At 49.2% G+C, this 20,718-nt stretch overlaps 1 protein-coding gene across 1 annotated transcript; it reads right to left on the reverse strand.

Moving 5' to 3' along the window:
* Window positions 1–14,570: 14,570 nt before the first annotated feature.
* LOC308610736 (leucine-rich repeat-containing protein 37A3-like) lies at window positions 14,571–16,421 on the reverse strand. The gene is made up of 2 exons (XM_081259762.1): window positions 15,181–16,421; window positions 14,571–14,761 (listed from the first exon to the last, which is right to left on the reverse strand). Exons 1-2 carry the CDS (start codon window positions 16,015–16,017, stop codon window positions 14,615–14,617), a joined length of 984 nt encoding a protein of 327 aa, XP_081115888.1. The 5' UTR covers window positions 16,018–16,421; the 3' UTR covers window positions 14,571–14,614.
* Between the last annotated feature and the right edge of the window lie 4,297 nt (window positions 16,422–20,718).

The following is a 20,718-nucleotide window of genomic DNA, read 5'->3' on the forward strand; positions in this document are numbered from 1 at the left end:
CTGGAGATGGTCATGTTGTTAGAAGTTGACCCAGAGAATATGACGGGGCCTGGTTTCTCACACAAGGACACAGACTCACCGGAGGCCTGGGGCTCCTTCCTGCCACACTCAGGTCGTAGCTCACCTATGAGCTCACTTCCGGGTTGTGTGGTGATCCCAGCCTTCTCACAGAGCCCTTTTTCCTTCTCCTCCCCAGTCCCATCCCACCAGAGGTCATGCCCACGCTGGGGCATCTCCTGGGCACGGATCCACACACGTTAAGCCATCTCACCTGGGGAGAGTTTGTGTCCTGTTCACCTGACCTTGGCATGCTGGTTGCTCACTTTGCTTTAGGATCTTCACCCCTAGTGTGTGTATGTGTGTACTGTTGTGCCATCTGTGTACCCCTCACTCCCTCGCGTACACTCATGGGCACACTACTGTGGGGACATCAAGGATGCAAAATTTGTGGATTGCTGCATGATTCTTAGAAATGAATAAAACTGTTCACAAAGGAAGGAGAGCTGTTAACTGCGCAGTTGGCTTATTTGTGAAAGTTTCTGTCCAACTTTCCCCAGCACGCTTTTAATAATTTGACTCAAGACAAGCTGGACATGGAGGAGTGAGAGAGGGCAAGGGGTAGATGGAAAGACGTTTCTGGGTGGGAGCTGGTGTACCATTCCCCGGGCACAGCTCCTGCGCAGAGGCCTGATAAGGAGCCCTCACCTCCACCCACCCCTTTCAACCAGAGAACTTCCAACTGCAGCTCCTCAGTAACTGAAGAGCAGGAAAGCTGGTGACTGGAGGGAGGCTGGGGGAAAGGAGGAGGAAGGACCACAGTCCACCGTTAGTCCCTCACTTAAATGTTGGTGAAATTAATGACCCCAGTAGAAGAATTTGGCAAGTCCACGGCTTTCCTGGGTTTCACCCACCGGCTCTGTTTCCTCGGCTATCTGGAAAGGAGGGAGAGCACTTGCGAAGAAGCCTCTGGAATGTCAGCTTCTGGGAATTTTGCTAAGGACGCGGCGGGGAGGGAGCGCTTACTGGGAAACACTGGATTACCCTAGCCACCTTGGGGTGTCTGCAACCAGGGCTGCGGTTTCTGCGGACCTGAGCGACAGGTGGCATCGGAGAGTCAGACCTGCTTGCGGGCACCAAGATGACACTCGGTCGGGAGACAGGGACAGGCCACAGAAACGTGAGGAAGTGCCACTCGCAGCCCAGAGGAAAGGAAATCCCCAAGCATGCACCCAGGCCTGGCCCCCGCGCCTCTGAGCAGGCCAGATGGGAAGGGGGTGGGGCGGAGTACGGTTCCCATGGCGAACTGCTCGCTGAGGGCCCCGAGCCGCAAGCCTCTCCTTTGCGGGTAGGGGGCTGGGTCGCACTGGAGAGAGCAGCAGGAGGGTGTTTGAAGAGAGTTACCGCGTGAGAGAGTGGTTAAGAGCCCGCGGTCTCTTTGGAGACGCCCTGGCCAATGGCAGAAGCGGAAGCTGTTTATATGGGCGGGGCGTCTCCACGGCAGCAGGAAACGCCTTGCGAGCGGCTACTGAGTGCCTGTCCTAGGCTGCTGGCTTTCAGAGTGGCGCCGTCAGGCGTCAGTGGCGACGAGGATTGCTGGCTGGGCCCTCGAGCTGGGAGCAGAGAGCCGCGGTGAGGGTGGGCGGTGGGAGGAATTTCTTTGAGAACCTTCCTTTGGCCCGGGCTGCGCTCTGAGCCAGGTAAGGGACGGGGAGGGCTGCAGGCCGTGGGAAGGGAGGGCGTGAGTAGCAGCCTGCTCTCTCATCCGTCCCCGACGGAAGTGGTGGGCCCGGGGACTGACATCAGAGGCGTTTGGGGGACACTCACTTCCCGCCCCCTTATAACTCTCTGTATTCTTTCCTTCCTTCCCCTTGATCCCCATCCTAATATCCCTTTTCAAAGATCAGACGACCTCCCCCGCCCCCCGACCCGTCGTACTGCCCTCCTGGACTCTCTCGCCCAATTTCCATTGGTTGTGGACGGAGGAGGGGGGTTAATTCCTCGCTTTGAGGGAGAAAGGGGTGGCCTCGCATGCCCCTACACTATTCCCTCGTTTGGCTAATTAAGTCTCCTCTAAAAGATCAAAGAGGAAAAGAGCGAGGCAAACCCCGTGTGGGTCGGACTCCCGGGCACAGCTTCTGTTTCCCAGACCTCGGCAGTAAATGATCCTCCCCAGCTGCAGGACTCATTTTAGTAACAGCCTCCCCTCTCGCACACACTCTCCCCTCGGGGGTGGAGAAAGGGGGCTCAGTTCCCGCTATGGTCCCTGCAGGCACCACATTCAGTTCAGAGGAGGCTACCACCGGATCGCGGGATGGAAGCACGCATCCGGGAGGCTGCGTAACTGAAGCCGCGGGAGTCAGCAGGCCGGAGAGCTCGGCGGCCACACTTGGCTCGGCTCGTGGATGTTGACAGCCCCCTCGGAGAGTCCCCGCAGATATGGCGGAGAGCTGGCTACGCATCTCGGGAGCAGGGGCAGTGGAGGAGGCCGGACCAGAAGGCGGCCTGGAGGAGTCCAACGCCCTGAATGACAGCCTGACCAGCCTGCAGTGGCTGCAGGAATTCTCCATTCTCAACGCCGAGGTCCCCGCCCTGCCTTCGGGGGACACCGACCCCCACGGCTACCACGAGCTGTCAGGCTCGGCCGAGCCGGGGTCTCCCCTGGCGGCGGACCCCGCCTGCCTGGGGCAGCCGCACATGCCCGGCAAGCCCATGTCCTCGTGCACGCCGCGGAGCGCCCCCTCGGGGCTGCAGGCCTCGCCTCCCGACGACGTGGACTACGCCACCAACCCGCACGTGAAGCCGCCCTACTCGTATGCCACGCTCATCTGCATGGCCATGCAGGCCAGCAAGGCCAGCAAGATCACCCTGTCGGCCATCTACAAGTGGATCACAGACAACTTCTGCTACTTCCACCACGCTGATCCCACCTGGCAGGTAGGGAGGCACTCCCTCCCGCCCTCCGCATGCCCGCGCAGACTCGACTCACATCCCAGATCCGCAGGCCAAGTAGGCGCGGTACGGCCAGGTGCCCGAGAGAGGAAGGCCGTCCAGGAAGGACCTCAAAGGAGCCCAGTGCTTGGAGTGCTGCCCCTTTGACTTCAGAGACGGAGGAGGGAGGATGTTCAGAGGGCTGTAGGGGTGCCGACATAGAGGTTCAAGTGGAAAGAACTTGTCCCTCATCCGGCAGGCTCAGCCCAAAGACCAGGGCTGAACTATGCGTGGACACAGCCCCCCAGGGTAGGTTGATGGACTGAGGGACACATTTTTGTCCCAAGTCCTGGAATTCCTCGACACTACCCTCCTCAAGGTCAGTTTGTCAGGGCCTGACTGGAGGCAGAGCATCGTTGCTGCCAGGCTCTGCATCCCGCCTGCTTTCAGTTGGCTGGAGGGGTTCTGGGAGGGGAGAGGGGCATGCTGCGGGGTGTGAACGCCACCTGTGTCCCAGTGGAAGGGCTCCGGGGCCTTCCGAAAGCTGCTGTGCCAGCCCCCACCCCAAGCCCTCCCTAGTTTCCTGCCTACACTCCTCCCCATCTTCTCATCAAACTCCCTGGGGGGACAATTACCTCAGCCACGTGCTTTCCACAGGGGCTCTTTCCTCCCACACTGGCTTCATGTTCCAAGTCTCCGGAACCTGGCACAGAGCAGCCAAGGGGCCCAGGCCAGCATGTAAACATCCCAGTCTTGCCAGGGGGCACTACTCACCTGCCGGCCCCACCCACCAGGCCCCAGACACCTGTGCCCCAGCGTGGTTTGGACTGTGCACCCAGGCATGAACAAAGCAGCATGGTTGTTCAGGCTGGGCACACACTGCCCTGAGCATCTTTGACCATCAGGATCAGGGGCTACTTGGGGACAGAGACCCTGAGGACGCACAGATCCTTCCCTGTGGCACAGGTCACAGGATCACAGTTGCTGTGATCACAGCTATTCCACGTTTGCTTGGGCCCTCAACCTGGGTCAGGTACCATTTGTAACCTTGGTGAGAAAGCAGAGACCCTCCACCACCCTCCACCATACCCGAAGCCTGAGAGGCCCCAGGAATGAGCGCTCTGCTCTTGGCTGGGTAATAATCAACTGAGGCCTCAGAGCCTGTGGTGGGAGGAGGGGCACATGGTGGGTGAGCGCCCAGGCCAGCAGCCAGCTCTACAAACAAGGAAAGTCATCAGATCCTCCCACACTTCATCCGCCCCCACAAACCCCCTCACACACACTCACTCATTTCACAGAGAAGGCCAGCCAGGCCCAGGCAGAGGGAGATGGCTGTCTAGGCCCTAGGGGAGCCAAGGCCTTTGGTCAGAGGCTGCAAGCGGTGGGGTAAGGGAGGGAGGGCAGGACAGGGTGGCACTGAGAGCCACCCTGCGTCTCAGGGCTCGGATGACTGAGCAGGCAGATATTCTGGCAAAAGGGAACAAAAGACCCCGACAGCAGTCCCAGCTCCTGGTGCCCCGTGGCTGGTGTCCCAGAGCCTCCCGGTTGGAGCAGCGCCTCTGTCTCCCTGCCCCCATCAGAGAGAAGGTGGTGGTGGTGCTAGGAACCCCACATCACTGACTCCACCCACTCACCCAGCTGTCTTCCTTCTCTCCTATCTCCCTGTGTCCAGAACTCCATCCGCCACAACCTGTCCCTGAACAAGGGCTTCATCAAGGTGCCTCAGGAGAAGGACGAGCCAGGCAAGGGGGGGCTTCTGGCACATCGACCCCCAGTACGCCGAGCGGCTGCTGAGTGGGGCCTTCAAGAAGCGGCGGCTGCCCCCAGTTCACATCCACCCGGCCTTTGCCCGCTTGGCCGCGCCGGAGCCCAGCGCCGCCCCATGGGCTGGGCCACTGACCGTGAACACTGAGGCCCAGCAGCTGCTGCGGGAGTTCAAGGAGGCCACTGGGGAGCCGGGCTGGGTTGCAGGCGAGGGCAGGCTGGGGCGTAAGCGTAAACAGTCACTGCCCAAGCAGGTGGCCAAGGTCCCGCGGCCCTCCAGCCCCCTGCTGCGGACCCAGGAGGAGCAGGGTGAGCTAGAACCCCTCAAGGGCAAGTTTGACTGGGAGGCCATCTTGGACGCTGGCACGCTGGACGGGGAGCTGGGCACGCTGGAGACCTCGGAGCTGAGCCCACCGCTGAGCCCTGCCTCACACGGGGACGTGGACCTCACCATCCATGGCCACCACATCGACTGCCCTGTTACCTGGGGGCCTCCAGTGGAGCAGGCTACCAACAGCCTGGACTTTGATGAGACCTTCCTGGCCACAGCCTTCCTGCAGCACCCCTGGGACGAGAGCACCCATAGCTCCCTGCCCCCCAAGCCCCTCTTTGAGGCCGGGGATGCCACACTGGCCTCTGACCTGCATGACTGGGCCAGCCTGTGTGCCTTCTTGTAAGAATCCAGGCCCTGCCCCACCTCCAGACAGCACCAAAGTCTGGGCCCAGACTGCCCCCCTCCCCGCCAGTGCAGGCCCATGGACACCCTACCGCCCAGGCAGGGGCTGGGCCAGGTCACCCCACCAGGCCACACGGCCCCCAGCCCAGGCCATCCTCAGATTCTAGTCCAGGAGGCTGAGAATTGGGGCCCAGGACAAAAATTGCTGCCTCCGCTCCCCAGCCCCCCATACACACAGTGTTTCATTGATCCACTTCTTCCCTGCCCCAGAGACACGCTAAGGGCCCTGCACTATGAGAGATGTGGCTTGGAGGTGTCCTGGCCAAGCTGGAAACATCAGTACAGGGCACGCACCAGAACATCTTAGCTTCGAAGCTTCTCTCTCTCCTGCTCTCCTCCCCAGGTTTCTATCCAGAGAAAGTTCCCAGGTACAACAAATGCTGATTAGGTGTCTGCAAATTAACACCCTAGAGGCCTCTCCTGGCAGAGCTTCCCTGGGGCTGGGGCCGGCAGTCTGTGAGGAGGAGCTAGGCGGAGGGGCGAAGAGAGAGGAGACAGAAAGGAGGCCGGGGTGCCGGGTGGAGCCAGGAGATTTTCTAAGGCCTCTGGGATCTTCTGGCTTCATCCCTAGAGGTGGGGCAGAGGGTATGTGTCCCTAATCTTTGAGCCCATCTTGAGGCTGAGAGTAGCGGGGAGTTGGGGATCTGGGGGTTAGGGGTTGGGGCAGCCAAGCTCCAGAAGGAAAGGGGACAGACAGACTAATGTAGTGAGTGTAGCTACAGCTGAGGCTTAACTGGGAGGGACGCAGTGCTTGCTAGAACCACTGGGACCAGGAAGGGGGGATGGCCCCGTGCCCTTGCTTGCACTCCTGCGGGGGAGTGTCTTGCTCCACCTGAGGCTTCCTCCATGGTTGCAGAAGTTTCAGCTTCTCCAAAAGTCTCTGAAAGCTGAGCTGGGGTCTCCTGCTTGCTTGTGGCAGGTATAACTTCTTCTCCAGGATGCTCTGGATCCTGAGCTGGGGTCTCCTCTTTTACTGAAGGTTTATTACGTGAACCGGCTTCTGGAGTTTGGGCTGGAGCCTCCTGTTGAACTGGCAAAGGTTCAACCTCCTCAGATGGCTGTGAAGGCAGCGTGCGGGCCTCATGCTGGGTTGTAGAAAATTCTGCATTAGTAAGGGGCACTGAGGGCTGAGCTGAAGGCTTGTGCTGAATTGGACAAGGTCCCACCTCTGGAGTGGGTTCTTCTGTGATGGTAAGCTCCACATCTGCAGGTTTGACAGCGACACTGGATAACTTTGAATGCTGAGCATGAGGGTGACTTGGAGGTGAAACTGTCATTTCCTGATGCTCTGGAGCTTGAGCTGGCTGTTCCTGTTGAGTTGGAGAAGGTTCCACCTCCCCTGAAGAAGGCTCTGGAGGCTGAGCTGGTTGCTCCTGCAGGGTTGCAGAAGGTCCTATCTCCAGAGGAGACAGAGCTGGGATCTCCTGCTGGGTTGGAGAAGATTCTGCCTCATTAGGAGGCTCTAGAGACGGGGCTGAGGCTTCCTCCTTGGTTGCAGAAGTGTCAGCTTCTCCAAAAGACTCTGAAAGCTGAGCTGGGGTCTCCTGCTGGGTTGCTGCTTTCACCTTCTCAGGAGGCTCTGTAGGCTCAGAAGGCTGAGTCGGTTGTTCCTGTTCCCTTGGAGAAGGCTCAGCTTCCACAAGAGGCTCTGGAGGCTGACCTGTGGGCTCCTGCTGGGTTGGAGAAGGTTCAACTTCCCCAGGAGGCTCAGAAGGCTGAGCTGGCTGCTACTGCTCCCTTGAAGTCTCATCCTCTCCAGGAGGCTCTGGAGGCTGAGCTGTGGTCTCTTGTTGGGTTGTAGAAGATTCTGTTTCCTCAGGATGCTCAAGAGGTGGAGCCAGGGCCTCCTGCTGAGCTGTAGGAAACTCAGCTTCCGTAGTGGCCTCTGGATTCATGGTAAATTCCAAATCCAGAGGTTGCAGTGGAACACGGGGCAAGTTTGAAGGAGCGTGACGCTGAACGCCAGGTAGAGACGCTACCTCATCAGTCACTGGAATTTGAAGTACATACTCAGTAGGGAAAGCTGGAGCCGCACTTGGGGCCTCTTGGTGGAGTAGAGAAGGATCAATCTCCTCAGGGTGCTCTGGAGGCTGAGATGGGGCCTCCTGCTGGACGGGAGAAGGTTCAACCTCCTCGGGGCTCTCTGGAGCCTGAGTTGGGCCCTATTGTTGGAATAGAGAAGGTTCAATCTCCTCAGGGCACTCTGGAGGCTGAGATGGGGTCTCCTCCTGGACTGGAGAAGGTTCAACCTCTTTAGTGACCTGTGGATTTATGGGAAGTGCCAGAGCCAGAGATTTAACAGTGCCATTGTACAAGTTTGACTGCTGAGCTTCATTTACCCCATGATGTGCTTCTAGTAGAACTACAACATCCTTAAGTGTCTCCAAAGGCTGGGCGAGGGCCTCCTGAGGACTTGAAGTTTCTAGTTCCTCAGGGGCCTCTGAAGGCTGAGATGGATCCTCCTGCGGAAGTGGAGGTGGTTCTACCACTTCAGAGGGCTCTGGATGCTGAGCCTGGGCCTCTGCCTGGGGTGAAAAAGATTCAACGTCCTCAGGGGTCTGTGGATGCTGAGCAGGGGCCTCTTGATGAGGTAAAGATTCAGCCTCCTCAGTGAGCTCTGGATGATGAGTTTGGGCCTCCTGCTGGGATGCAGAAATATCTCATCCTCATCAGAAGACTCCCTGTCGTGTAGCTTTTGGGCCATGTTTTCCTTGTGTGTGGCGCTGAGAGGCCTATACATATCCCTAAGCCAAAGTGGCCGCCTTCTCCCGAAAAAGCCCTCCTAGAACACAGAAAGGGAAATATTAATTCTGCTTTTCCCCTGCTTTCTCTGGCCACAGCACTTTATCCTCCTCACATCTACCTGACTCTCACTTTCCCCTGAGCTTCTCTTACGCAGCAGAAATCGCAAAAAGCCCTTTGGATGAAAACACACACAGTTAGTGTTACATGTCACTTTTCATCTCTCTCACAATGTGTTCTCTCTGCTTTCATTAGGACTAAATGGGGACCTCAGTCCATAATCACAATGAGCAAAATCACCACAGACCCGGGATCATGAAAAGCATTGCATGCATGCTGGCCTTCCAGAAGTTCTCTGTGTCTGTCCAAAATGGACCCCAAGTGTCTCTGGGGAGATGTTTGTATGTGGCTTAGCATGGAGTATAGGCAGGATTTACGGCCCCGTTCACCTTTCTTTACCCATGGCCAACTGCCCTCATGCAGTGCAAACACTGCACAACGGCACTGGGCAGAAACTTGTTACTCTCTTAGACGCGCTTCACACCAGTCCGCTTCGGACTTAGTCGCACATGCAGCATTTGCTGGGGGTGTGGGTGTGGGGAGAAGGTGATTTTATTTTCCTGGCTGCTCTATCCTATAAGTTGAATCACACCAAGTAAACACCTGAACCCAATGAGCAAAGTCACCTATAGCTCTCTGACTTTCACTCTGCAGGCTGTCACTCAGGTGTCAGTGAATTGTGGAATCCGTTTAAAGGCCATGACCAGCAGGGAAGCACAAAATACTCTTTTGGAATACAAATAGAATAGAAAAAAATCAGAGTGCACAATAAGTTTGTTTCAGAAACTACTTATGTCCATATATGTGTGTCTACTGAACTGTGACATAAACGTAGCTCACAGCCCAAGCACAGTGTGATCAGCAGAGAAGTCCTCAGTGGAAAGGGATCAACTTCTTCTTGGTAATCACTAGCAGTATGACCATGGGGCAAGATAGTTTTCCTTTCTCTTTCTCCAGTTCCTTATTACAAAAGGAAGAGACAAACTACTGTCTAAAGTTTCTCCCGGTTAAAATTCTATGAGGTTTGGAGAAAGGGAATAGAGAGTAGGGGCCTGAAAAACAGTAGGATGAGAAGGGAAGTTTTCTTGCCACTTTCCAGAAGGGACTCATATGTTCTACCTTTCATCAGCTTTGAGTGAGGCCAGCCCCTAAATCCCCAACCATGTGGCCCTCCCTACCCCAGAGCCTCCTAGAAGGCCTCTGGCCTGGCCTGATGCCTAGGAACCAGGCATCAGCCCAGCAGGAAAAGGTACAACCAAAACCTCTGCCCATCCACCCTCTTTCCTGAAAAAACTAGTGAAAGCAGATGAATGTGTGCCAGTCCTGTTCTAACTCAGCTTGGGCTGGGGAGCTAATTCTGCTGATACATAAATTAGGGTAAACCATTAGGGTAATTAAACATGAGGAAATTGAAATAGATGAGCTCTAAGTTCTCCTCTAGTTGTAAAATTCTGCTTTCAAAGACCAATATTTACCTTCTGCTTCTTTTTCTATCTACCTCTTTTGCAATTCTATGAGAATAAATGTGTTTTGAAAGAAATCATGATCATGATTATCCATTACAACTATTTCCAAATACTTATTCATTCCTTTTTACTTTAAATCTTATCTATCCAGGGCTTCCCTGGTGGTGCAGTGGTTGAGAATCTGCCTGCTAATGCAGGGGACACAGGTTCGAGCCCTGGTCTGGGAGGAACCCGCATGCTGCGGAGCGACTGGGCCCGTGAGCCACAACTACTGAGCCTGCGCGTCTGGAGCCTGTGCTCCGCAAGAGGAGAGGCCGCGATAGTGAGAGGCCCATGCACCGCGATGAAGAGTGGCCCCCACTTGCCACAACTAGAGAAAGCCCTCGCTCAGAAATGAAGACCCAACACAGCCCTAAATAAATAAATGAATTTTAAAAAATCTTATCTATCCAGTAAGATGATAACTCTTTCAAGGAAAGGAATTCTACACTGTTTAATAATCCTTTGACTCCTCCACAGTGCCTAACTTAGGGTATTGCATGCAGCTGGTGATATATTTTATTGACTGTTTCAGATAATGTTCAACAGATAATTCCTAATAAAAACTCTTAGAAGTAGGAAAAGAAAATAAAAGTATCTGGCAGAAACCTAAACATGGTTTTAAAGTCAAGAACAAGAGTAGGATGCCCAATCATTACTGCTACTATAGAGCATTGTGGAGGAGGTCTTAATCAGCACGATAAGAAAAACGAAGTATTGGAAAGAAGAGACAAACATATCTGCATATGAAACAAGGACCTAAAAAGACCAAAACAGTCAACTGAAATTTTATTGGAAGTAACATGAGTAAGATGGCTCCATACAAAATCAAGAGATCAACATATTAGCCTCAATAGCTTTCCCATATAACACAACTAACTAACTAAGAAACAGAAGAAACATCCCATTTACTATATCAATAAAAATGCATAAGGTACCTAGGAATAAATTTAAACACAAATTTGTAAGACCTATGTGATGAAAATATTAAAACGTTTCTGAAGGACATTAAGAAGTACTTACATGGCATGAGATACCATCCTCCTAGTATCTTGTAAAGAGGTCAATTCTCCTCAAATGAAACTAAAAATTCAATGCAATCCATTTATAGCCAAAATAATTTTTAAATAAAACCTGGCCAGCTGACATTTGGTAGAGAATATATGTAAGAATAGTTATGAAATGTATGCAAAAGAAGGTCAAAGAGCAGGACCTTGCCCTACCAGATATAAAATATGTTATAGAGCAACTGGAATTAAGCAGTGTGATATTAGTACTGGTACAGGACAAGATAACTGGATCACAGAACAGCATCCAGATGAAGATAGCATATTAGACCAGGGAAGAAAGAATAAACCATTCAGTGAAAGATTTGAAAAGAATCAGATCTTCATGTAGGGGGAAAAAGTTAGATCCCCTACCTCAACCACACGAACAAACAAATACAACAAATTCTGGACAGATTATAAAAGTACTTGAAGAAAATATTAGAGATGATTTTTACGTCACGAGGTGACAAAGGCCTGGCTAACAAAACCCACCCCACATGAGCCATGAGGAGACGACAGGCAGATATGGTGGCAGACTGTCAACACACCTCCTACTCTTCACAGCCCTTGCCCCCTTTTCCCCTGGACTGTTTGTCTTCTTCTTGTTGACTTATAAAACTCTTGGGAGTTCCCTGGTGGTCCACTGGTTAGGGCGTGGCTCTTTCACTGCTGTGGCCCGAGGTTCAATCCCTTGTCAAGGGACTAAGATCCTGCAAGCTGCACAGCATGGCCAAACCCCACCACTTCGAAACAAACAAACAAAAACTCTTTATGGTAAAGAAATACAGGCTTTCATTGAATTTCAGTGTTTTGAATATTTCCAGTGTTTTTGTCTGTAAGGAGACAAGACAAAAGAGTGGAGGAGGGAGCACCAGCTTTGCAGTCGGGTGAAACTGCCTTCTGCTTTTGGTTTGGCCGCTGGGGCCTTACACTGATCTCCTTCATCTATGAGGGAGGGATAGTAATATCATCCTCACAGGACTGTGGGCTTTAAATCAGACAATATATGGAAAACTCTTCATCTTACGCTTGGCATGAATCAGTGCTAAGCCGGTGTCACAGACAAGATGGTGGAATATATCAAAGGCTCTGCTTGTGGCATCAGCCTCTGAAGGCTCTTTCCCACCAGAAGATTATAGAAATATTGCTTTTATTTTCTTCTAATACCTTTATGTGGTCTTTTTTCACATTTATGGATATATGTTTATTTAACATGGGGATCTGCTATTTACCCCCCAAATACTTAGGCAGCTATTCTATCACCATTTATTCATTTTCTTCCCCTGATTGCAATATTAAAACATGACATTTCAAATGTCTTAAAAGTCTTAAGAACACAGGGGTCTATTGCTGGACTCTATCCTACTTCAAATAAATATTCGGTTGCATTATTCTTCACTGTGGAATTGACATAACGCCTCATCTCTCTTCCGTTGAACACCATTATTGTCTACCATAGGAAGAACACTGCATGGCCCCTGTCCTCCAAAAGTATATGTGGGGAGAGGAAATAACGGTTAGGACTCCTCGCTTTCACTGCCGAGGGAACAGGTCCAATCCCTGCTTGGGAAACTAAGATCACACAGGCCCAAACAAAACAAAACAAAACAAAACAAATGCAAGAAGTTAAAAACAATAAAAAGGGGACTTTACAGAAATTCTAAAAATGCCAAAGGCCATATGCCACCTGAGATGTAGAGGGTACAGTCTGGGCAATGGCCAACGACTAGCAAGCTAGTCCCCAGCCTCCTAGGCTCAGAAATCATACTCTTCCTCACCAAGAGAGAACTCACGTCTTCCTGTTGTGGCAGTCTCACTTTATCAATATCACAGGATTGATCAAACATCAGAATGCCAAATTATTACTTGACAATGAGAAATACATCTGTTCTACACACAGGGCATCTGTGTCTACACAATCAGAGAATTACCTTCCGTGGGCACAGGCCTCTGTGGCACACTGAAGCACAATCACAGAATCGAAGGCTACTTGGTGACAACAGAATTAGAAAAGGAATCAGCTGAATCCAGAATTTAATGGGAAGGCCTGAGGTAACTGGATCCATCCATCTCCTCAACAGGCAGCCTGGCTAGTGGGCCTGACTCTTCAGTTATGCTGCCTAAGGTGCCATCTCTACTCTTGGGCAATGTGAGGATGGGCACTGCCCATGTTGGTCTCTCCTCACCTTTTCTATGCTTTCACTAGTGACCAACCCTCCTGCAGATAGACACATTTCTCTTTAGAAGTTAGTACATCATGCCAGGTTTGATTCAAGTGTGATAGGCCAGGAAGCCATTGGTCCTTACACGTCTCTGCTCAGCTCCATGATGTGCTAACCTTGGTGGCTCTCTCCTGGGGGGCTGCCTTTCAAAAAACTGCTTACCACTTTTGTGAGTTCTGAGGGGAGGGGACTGCTTTGCTCTGGCCCCTAAGAAATGGTGACAAACCTCACAGGACTAGGATCAGGAGGGCTGGAGTATTCAGGGAAGGCTTTACGAAGAAAGATATCTGAACTTGAGTTGGCTTTTCAGAGATTCATAGGAGCTCCACAGGCAAAGCAAAATAAAGGAATTTTAGATGGGCAAAGGCACAGACAAAAGTAGGAATGGGGGCTTCCCTGGTGGCGCAGTGTTTGGGATTCCGCCTGCCGATGCAGGGGACACGGGTTCGTGCCCCGGTCTGGGAGGATCCCACATGCCACGGAGTGGCTGGGCCCGTGAGCCATGGCCGCTGAGCCTGTGCGTCCGGAACCTGCGCTCCGCAGCGGGAGAGGCCACAGCAGTGAGAGGCCCGCAAACCGCTAAAAAAAATAAAAATAAAAAAAGTAGGAATGGGTATGGTGTAACTAGCGTATAGTGAGGAGCTGCTTTGGCTGGAATGGGGGGCTGCCATTACAGGAGAAAAGATAACTAAAGTAATGTGGAGTGGTAGGGTAGAATCAAGACTGTCAGCCTATTAAAATCACTCTTTTAATGTTAGCAACTGCCTGCTGGGAAAAGTAATCAACCACTATGTAACTGAACAAAAGGTAAACAGGCTAGCTCCAGGAATGGGCTACTATAAATATTTGAGGGTAGCCTGCTGCAAGATTTTACTTGCAGTGTTTTAATGGAACCTATCTACACAACTCCTAATACACCGGAGAAGAAAGCTGCTAAGTAAACCTGAGGAATTGACGAGATCACACTTGTGTCTTTCAGGCATGTCCTTTTAGCCCTCCCAGGGTGACTGATAGCTCCTTGAGTATGGAGATCCTATATCTCTCATCACTTCAGCCAAGAAGGAAAGGAATCAACGGTAGAATGAGAGTGACTGGTGAGGACCTCAAATCAGCATACTTTGTTGAGTTGAAGAAAATTTATTATCATGTCAACTCTGGCCTCCTTATAAACTTCACTTGTCAAAAGAGTCCAATAGCTTGTTATCAGGGATCCAATTCCATAGGGATCTCCTGGGAGTGAAGTTCCTTTTAAAAGTCCTGTGGGGACTTCCCTGGTGGTGCAATGGTTAAGGATCCGCCTGCCAGCACAGGGCACACAGGTTCGATCCCTGGTCTGGGGAGGTCCCACATGCCGCGGAGCAACTAAATCAGTGTGCCACAACTCCTGAGCCCGCGCGTCTAGAGCCCGTACTCCACAACAAGAGATTCCACCTCAATAAGAAGCCCGTGAAACGCAATGAAGACCCAACACAGCCAAACAAACAAACAAAAAAACCACAAAAAAACATCCTGGGAATATACTTTTCAGTAAAAGAACAAAGTGTATGTCAGTCCTCATGGCTAAAGGGAAGAATGAAGTAGTAGTAGGTGGAAAGGTGGATTTGATTCTCAGTTTCTGGGTTCTGAATCTGAATTAATTATTGTCCTTACCTCAATGAGACAGAGAATTGTAACACAAATCATCACTACTACAGGTACAGATACTGCCACGATGAGTTTGTTGTTATAGCCATACCCTGGAACTTCTTTTGTGAGCTAAAAAAATATATAACAATTTTTAAAAACAAGGAGATAGAAGGGATGAAAACTGACGATTCTTAAGCCTATTCTACACGATAGCTAACTATTTTTAAACTACTATGAAACCCAATCCTTTCAGGTGAGTAGCTTCTATAAGAACAAGACAAATTTAATTTTATTAATCATATTATTAGCATTTTCTTCTACAATTTATTTACAACTTATTTATCTTGTGTTATGTCCTTTTTGCGTCTACCCTAGGAATAGTGACACACTCTCTGAATGAGCAAAGTTGGAGATCACTGTCTTAGCACGTTTCATGGCTGAAGATAAGATACTGACTAGGAGCCCGTGGTATTCCCGCTTGGGCACGTTAATGGCATGTCCTAAACTGAGTAAAAGTCCAAGTCCCATGTGTCAGGGGTTATCCTCACCTCACTTGACTCCTGCTCTTTCTGCTCACTCTGGGCTTCTGTGCTCTCACTGATATAGTTGTCAGCTTTCCACTGGTCCATATCCCATTCCGCTTTGGACACATTTACTTCTTGCTGCTTGCTGAGAAGCTTCATCAGGAGGCCTGTTCTAGAGATGAGGTTGGCACAGGCCAGCTGCACGTGGGTGTCCGAGCAGTCTATTTTCAAAGTCTGGATAACATGAGAAATGAGCCTTTGCACGTCATTGTTGGGGATGAGGGACCAGAGCTGCTGGTTTAGCTGAGTTTCAACTGGATCACCCGGGGATGCGAGCCCTGGGAAAGTGAAGCCTGTGGGCTTAGAGGATAATTCAGTGACCATGTTGTGGTGCTCCCATTGTGTTTTGTTGGTGTGTTGAACAGCTGGCATACTGTTGTCTGCAGCAACAGTAGAATGTGCAGTGGAGACGTTCCTATGGCTAGTGTTTCCAGGGCCGGTTCCTCCTGGCAGAGTAGCGTTTCCTGTAGAAATAATTGCTTCAGAAACATTTTCTGCAGTATTGTTTTCTGAAGTAGTGTTTTCTGCAGAAGGGTCTGAAAGAGAAAATAATTCTGGAAAAGGATTTTCCTGAGAAGTCACTTCTCCTGAAGACGAAACAGCCTCTCGTGGAGGGGAATTTATGAGACTCCTCACGACAGAGAACGGAGGGCTTGCAAGCATCATTCTATCAAGTGAACTTTTCTTTCTGAACTTTCGACTCCTTTTTTTTTTTTTTTTTTTGCGGTACACAGGCCTCTCACCTTTGTGGCCTCTCCCGTTGCGGAGCACAGGCTCCGGACGCGCAGGCTCAGCAGCCATGGCTCAAGGGCCCAGCCGCCCCACAGCATGTGGGATCTTCCCGGACCAGGACACGAACCCGTGTCTCCTGCATCGGCAGGCAGACTCCCAACCACTGTGCCACCAGGGAAGCCCCTCGACTCCTTTTAACTTTGGGTTTTCTGTGGACCTGATGAGACCTAATTTTATGGAAGATGCATTTTTTTTCCAGAATGTGAGATTAATTCAAAGTCCTTAATATTTCTAACTCTTGCCTTTGCATCTTCGGAAACATGTATAGCATTGGATAAGTCTTTTGATTTGCTTTTAACCTCAGATGGGGATTTTGGCGGGATGGAGGCACAAGGCCTGCCCTTGAAGTACGGTTTCAGGGAAGAGAAGCCTGCGGCCTTGTGTTCCTTTATGAATGAAGACTCTGCATTGGAGGACTTTCCCAACAGCTTCCTGGGCCTCTGCACCATGAGAAGCTGTTTCAGCTTTCTTAGGGATGGCCTCCTGAGCTTTCATTCTTTGGCAGTGTTCGCCACAGATGGCTGGGCATTCTGTTTCCTCCTGACGCTCTCATCTCCCACTGCTTTGAGGTGCATTTTCTGTATGCCCCTTGAGGACCTTGTTCACTCTCAGCAGCTTTTCCTCTATACTCTCCATCTTTGCTAGGCTGTCTTTCTGTGGTTGGGCAGCTTCTAATTTATTTTGAAAGATGTAGTGTGTAATCATGGCACTTAAAAGGTTGGAACGCGTACACGTGGCAGGTTTTTCTTCCTTTTTAACCTCATCAATTTTTTCTTGAGTTTCTGCATCTAACAAATTTTCCACAAAATGGAGTTCCCTCATTTGTTTTTATTAGTTGAATTGTTGGGTACAGGTTTAACAGAAGGGCTCCTTGTATTGTTTTTCAAAAGGCCCAGCGGCATATCTCCATCTTGTGTATTTGAAAAAAGAAGTTGAATGAATGGTAATAATGTTGATTCCACATCTCCTAGATTTCCCTCTGAGATATAAGGCAGTATGTAACTTAGTGCACTGATAATATCACTTTTATTATTAGAGTCCAGCTGCTCATTCATGAAGCCTGACAGGCTGACAGCACTGTTAGGTGAGGACATCCTCTCTGACGCAATAGTCCGCTCGGTGCTGTTGTTCTTCTTCTGGGCTTGTAACACCTTCATCAACGATCCTCCTGCATTCTCTATAGATGTTTCTTCATCTGTCAAAAGAGAAGGGACTGTTTTTCATCATTGAAGACTGATGGGACAGCCTTTTGTCAGTCCACAGCCAAAGAAATTAGGAATCAGTCAAAGTTTGAGTGCCACTTAGGAGAAAAAGAAACCCACACTTAAGCCTATGACTGGCAACAACAAAATGTGAGAAAGGTCTCTCTTGAAAAAGGGGCTATCTACTCAGAAAATTCTGTAGCGTGAAATATAGGAACTATATTCAGGATTACTCCACTGGTTCCCAGGGGCCAGTACTCAAGAAAAGCCAAGGCTGCAAGACAAATATTCTCCTAATCAGCTGGACTCTCTGCAGATCTACTGTGACTCCTCACATTCATATACCCCATCCTGTCCTGCCTCAGAAGCACAGGAGTGTGAGGCTTCCTCTCTCCACCTCTTCAGTGTGCTTGTGTTCTTGCTGCTATCACAGATCTCCACGACAACCACCACCGCTAACAGGTCGTCATCTGGACATGTCCTTCTCCAACTACCCACTCAGTCCATTGCTTAGTCCCTGCTTCTATATATCCCAGTCCCCATAACAGAAGGCTCTATACAGAAAAAAACACTATGTCCGCCCTGGCTCTTTGCTAAAATTTGGGCAGGAATCTCGGGTATAAGTTTAGAGATTTGCCAGATTGTATGCCCATTGGAATGTTCAACAAATCAATGGAATAATACTTGAGGCCCTAAAATGTAGACGGGAAAAAGCAACTTCTGTCAGATGGCTACTTTGCTTTCAATTCATTTTACTTCTAATGTTTCCAGCTCTACTTGGGGAACCACCCAAATCTTCTGACTGTGTGAAGGTAATGTGTACCATTGTGTAGCTGGGCTTGTCTTCCAAAAGGATTAAAAGTATTTTGGGTGAGGGTCAAAGGAGGAGGGAAGGGTCATGAGAAAGGAGGAGCAGAGGCTAGCAGAGAGCCCCAAACTGGGGACAGGAGATCGGGGCACTAGGGTCATAGCACTTAACACCTCTGATCTTGTTTTTCCTCACCTGTAAAAGGAGATTAAAAATGCCTTTTCTGCCCACTTCTGGGGGAGAAGGGAGTAATATAATTAGTAAAAAAAAATGTTTGGGGGAGTTCCCAGGTGGTCTAGTGGTTAGGACCCGGCACTTTCCCTGCTGTGGCCCGGGTTCAATCCCTGGTGGGGGAACTAAGATCCCACCAGCTTTGTGGCCAAAGGAAAAAAAAACTGTGTTGAAAAATCAGCAATATTGTCTTTATATAAGTGGCAAAGTGTTATTATTTATGATGTGCTCTAGATCAGTGAAAGAGACCTGTATTCAAGCTACCTGGGCATGAAAGCACATTTTGGAAGTCATCAAGTTAGTGCCCAGAAATCTAATATATAGAAAAATAGTTGAAAGGCCCTGAGTGTTTTGTGGATAGAAAAACTTGCGATTCAGAGCAAGTTCAGAGCTGGACAGTCAGAGAAATAACTAGCTCTCCCATGCATTAGAAGGGCTTGGTAGCAGCTTCTGGTTATGGAACCAGAAACTCTCAGGCTCCAGATAGGACATAAAACAGCATCACTTGTACTCTTTATAAAATTGCAGAAACAAACAAAATAAACAAAAATATATTTACACCTGTCTTATAAGACAAAGGGTACTTGAGACCTAATGTATATAAAATCAGTTTACAAACTGTGATGTACTATGTGAATAAGTTCTCGTTTGCAGAGAGCACAGCATAGGATATGTGGCCATTAATGTGAATTCCCTTCCCCCTTCCATTCCTTTCTCTTGTTCCTTTATATATGCAGATCAGTTACATTATGAAGCTAATAATGTAACTGAGCTATTCTTAGATTAATAATGTAACCAAGAATCTGATTTTTAGCAAGGGGGTAATTCTTAGAAATTTAGGGAGCTGGAACTCTGAATGAATGTATTAAAATAATGTAGGGCTTCCCTGATGGCACAGTGATTGAGCGTCCACCTGCCAATGCAGGGGACACGGGTTCGTGCCCCGGTCCGGGAAGATCCCACATGCTACGGAGCGGCTGGGCCCGTGAGCCATGGCCGCTGAGCCTGTGCGTCTGGAGCCTGTGCTCTGCAACGGGAGAGGCCACAACAGTGAGAGTCCCGTGTACCGCAAAAAAATAAAAAAATAAAAAATATAAAATAATGTAATTACATCATTAGTTTTAAAATGTATAATCCTTGATTAAAAATAAAAAATTAAAATAAAAATTAAAAATGTATTATCCCGCAATTGAGACTCACCACAACGTGTGACGTCCCTCAGGCGTTCACTGTCACAACGCAGCTTGACTGTCTCACAGACAACCTCAATAGTATTTTTAAATTGGCAGAGGCAGCAGGCCCTATGGCTGGGTAAGATCCTATAAATGGAAACACAGGTAATTAAATTCGTGGTAAAAGAGTTACCTGAGTAGGTAGAAGAGGTAGGCCAAGGTCACCACAGACCAGTGCAAAAAGGAGTTCTTGGGGCATATGGACTATAGAACTGGATAGGGGCCGGTTGGCCAATTGCTGCCCTTGACTGTTGGAAATAAATATAGAGGAGGAGAGAGGTGCCCAACAGAAGGATTTGGATGGCAGTAGGTATGATATGCCTAGAAAAAAGGGAATAGGGATTAGAATTGGGTGACATTGATCTGTAGTTTAATTCAGAAGTATCTCCTTCCAACCTGAAAGCCTCACTTTGGGTTGAGAGTACACAGGAAGAAGGCAGACTTCTAAGAAGAGTGTGAATAAGACTGCACATTCTGGAGTCACTTTCTCAGTTCCTATTTGTGAGGAGTAATATATTAGAAATTATTCTAGTAATAAAAAAGAATCATGTGCCTAAACAATAACAGAGATCGCATTGACCAAATCTGAACAAAAGGAACATTCCAAAGAATAACATTATCATTATAATAAGGTATAACATAGTTAATTGAAAAAAAAGCATGTGAGTTCATAATGATACTCCAAATGAAAAGTGGGGGAGCTCTTCTTTATAGAATAATGTCAGCTAATAAATGCAAAAGGAAGGATAGAATTAGGAAAGTGTTATTTTGCAACTATCAATGTAATAATCGATTCAGACAAGGATTATCATTGATGCACAGTTGGGTGAAGAGTTGTTTGAAAGTAGGATCTTCACTGATCCCAAGGATCACCCCACATATTTTTTATCAATTGCCAAGGGGAAAAATAACTTTACAATGGAGAGATATGGAATAGACCACCTTAATCAAGTGATCAAACTTAGCACTGGGCCACCTGAAGTGATGATGTATGAAGAATACATCACCTATATAGTATTCTTCCCCAAAATGTTTACTTTGAATCTAATGAAGAAACAGACAAATACAGATTGTGGGGCAATTTACAAGACAACTGGCTTAGACTCTTCAAAAAAGCCAATGTCATAAAAGACCAAAAAATATAGTAGGGAAAAATTCTAGATTAATGGAAACACAGACATGACATGCAATGCCTAATCTTTAATTGGATCCTGTATCAAAACAAAACAGACTTAAA

The sequence above is a fragment of the Mesoplodon bidens genome, assembly GCF_964165515.1.
Source record: "Mesoplodon bidens genome assembly, contig: HAP1_SCAFFOLD_494, whole genome shotgun sequence".
Taxonomy (NCBI): Eukaryota; Metazoa; Chordata; class Mammalia; order Artiodactyla; family Ziphiidae; genus Mesoplodon; species Mesoplodon bidens.

Excerpts from the sequence above, each read along its gene's own strand:
- LOC308610736 (XM_081259762.1), bottom strand. The coding sequence starts at position 16,017 with ATGGCTGCTGAGCCTGCGCGTCCGGAGCCTGTGCTCCGCAACGGGAGA. Across the intron at positions 14,762-15,180 it reads AAGAGCAGGAGTCAAGTGAG|CTCACAAAAGAAGTTCCAGG; the intron begins GTGAGGATAACC and ends ATATTTTTTTAG.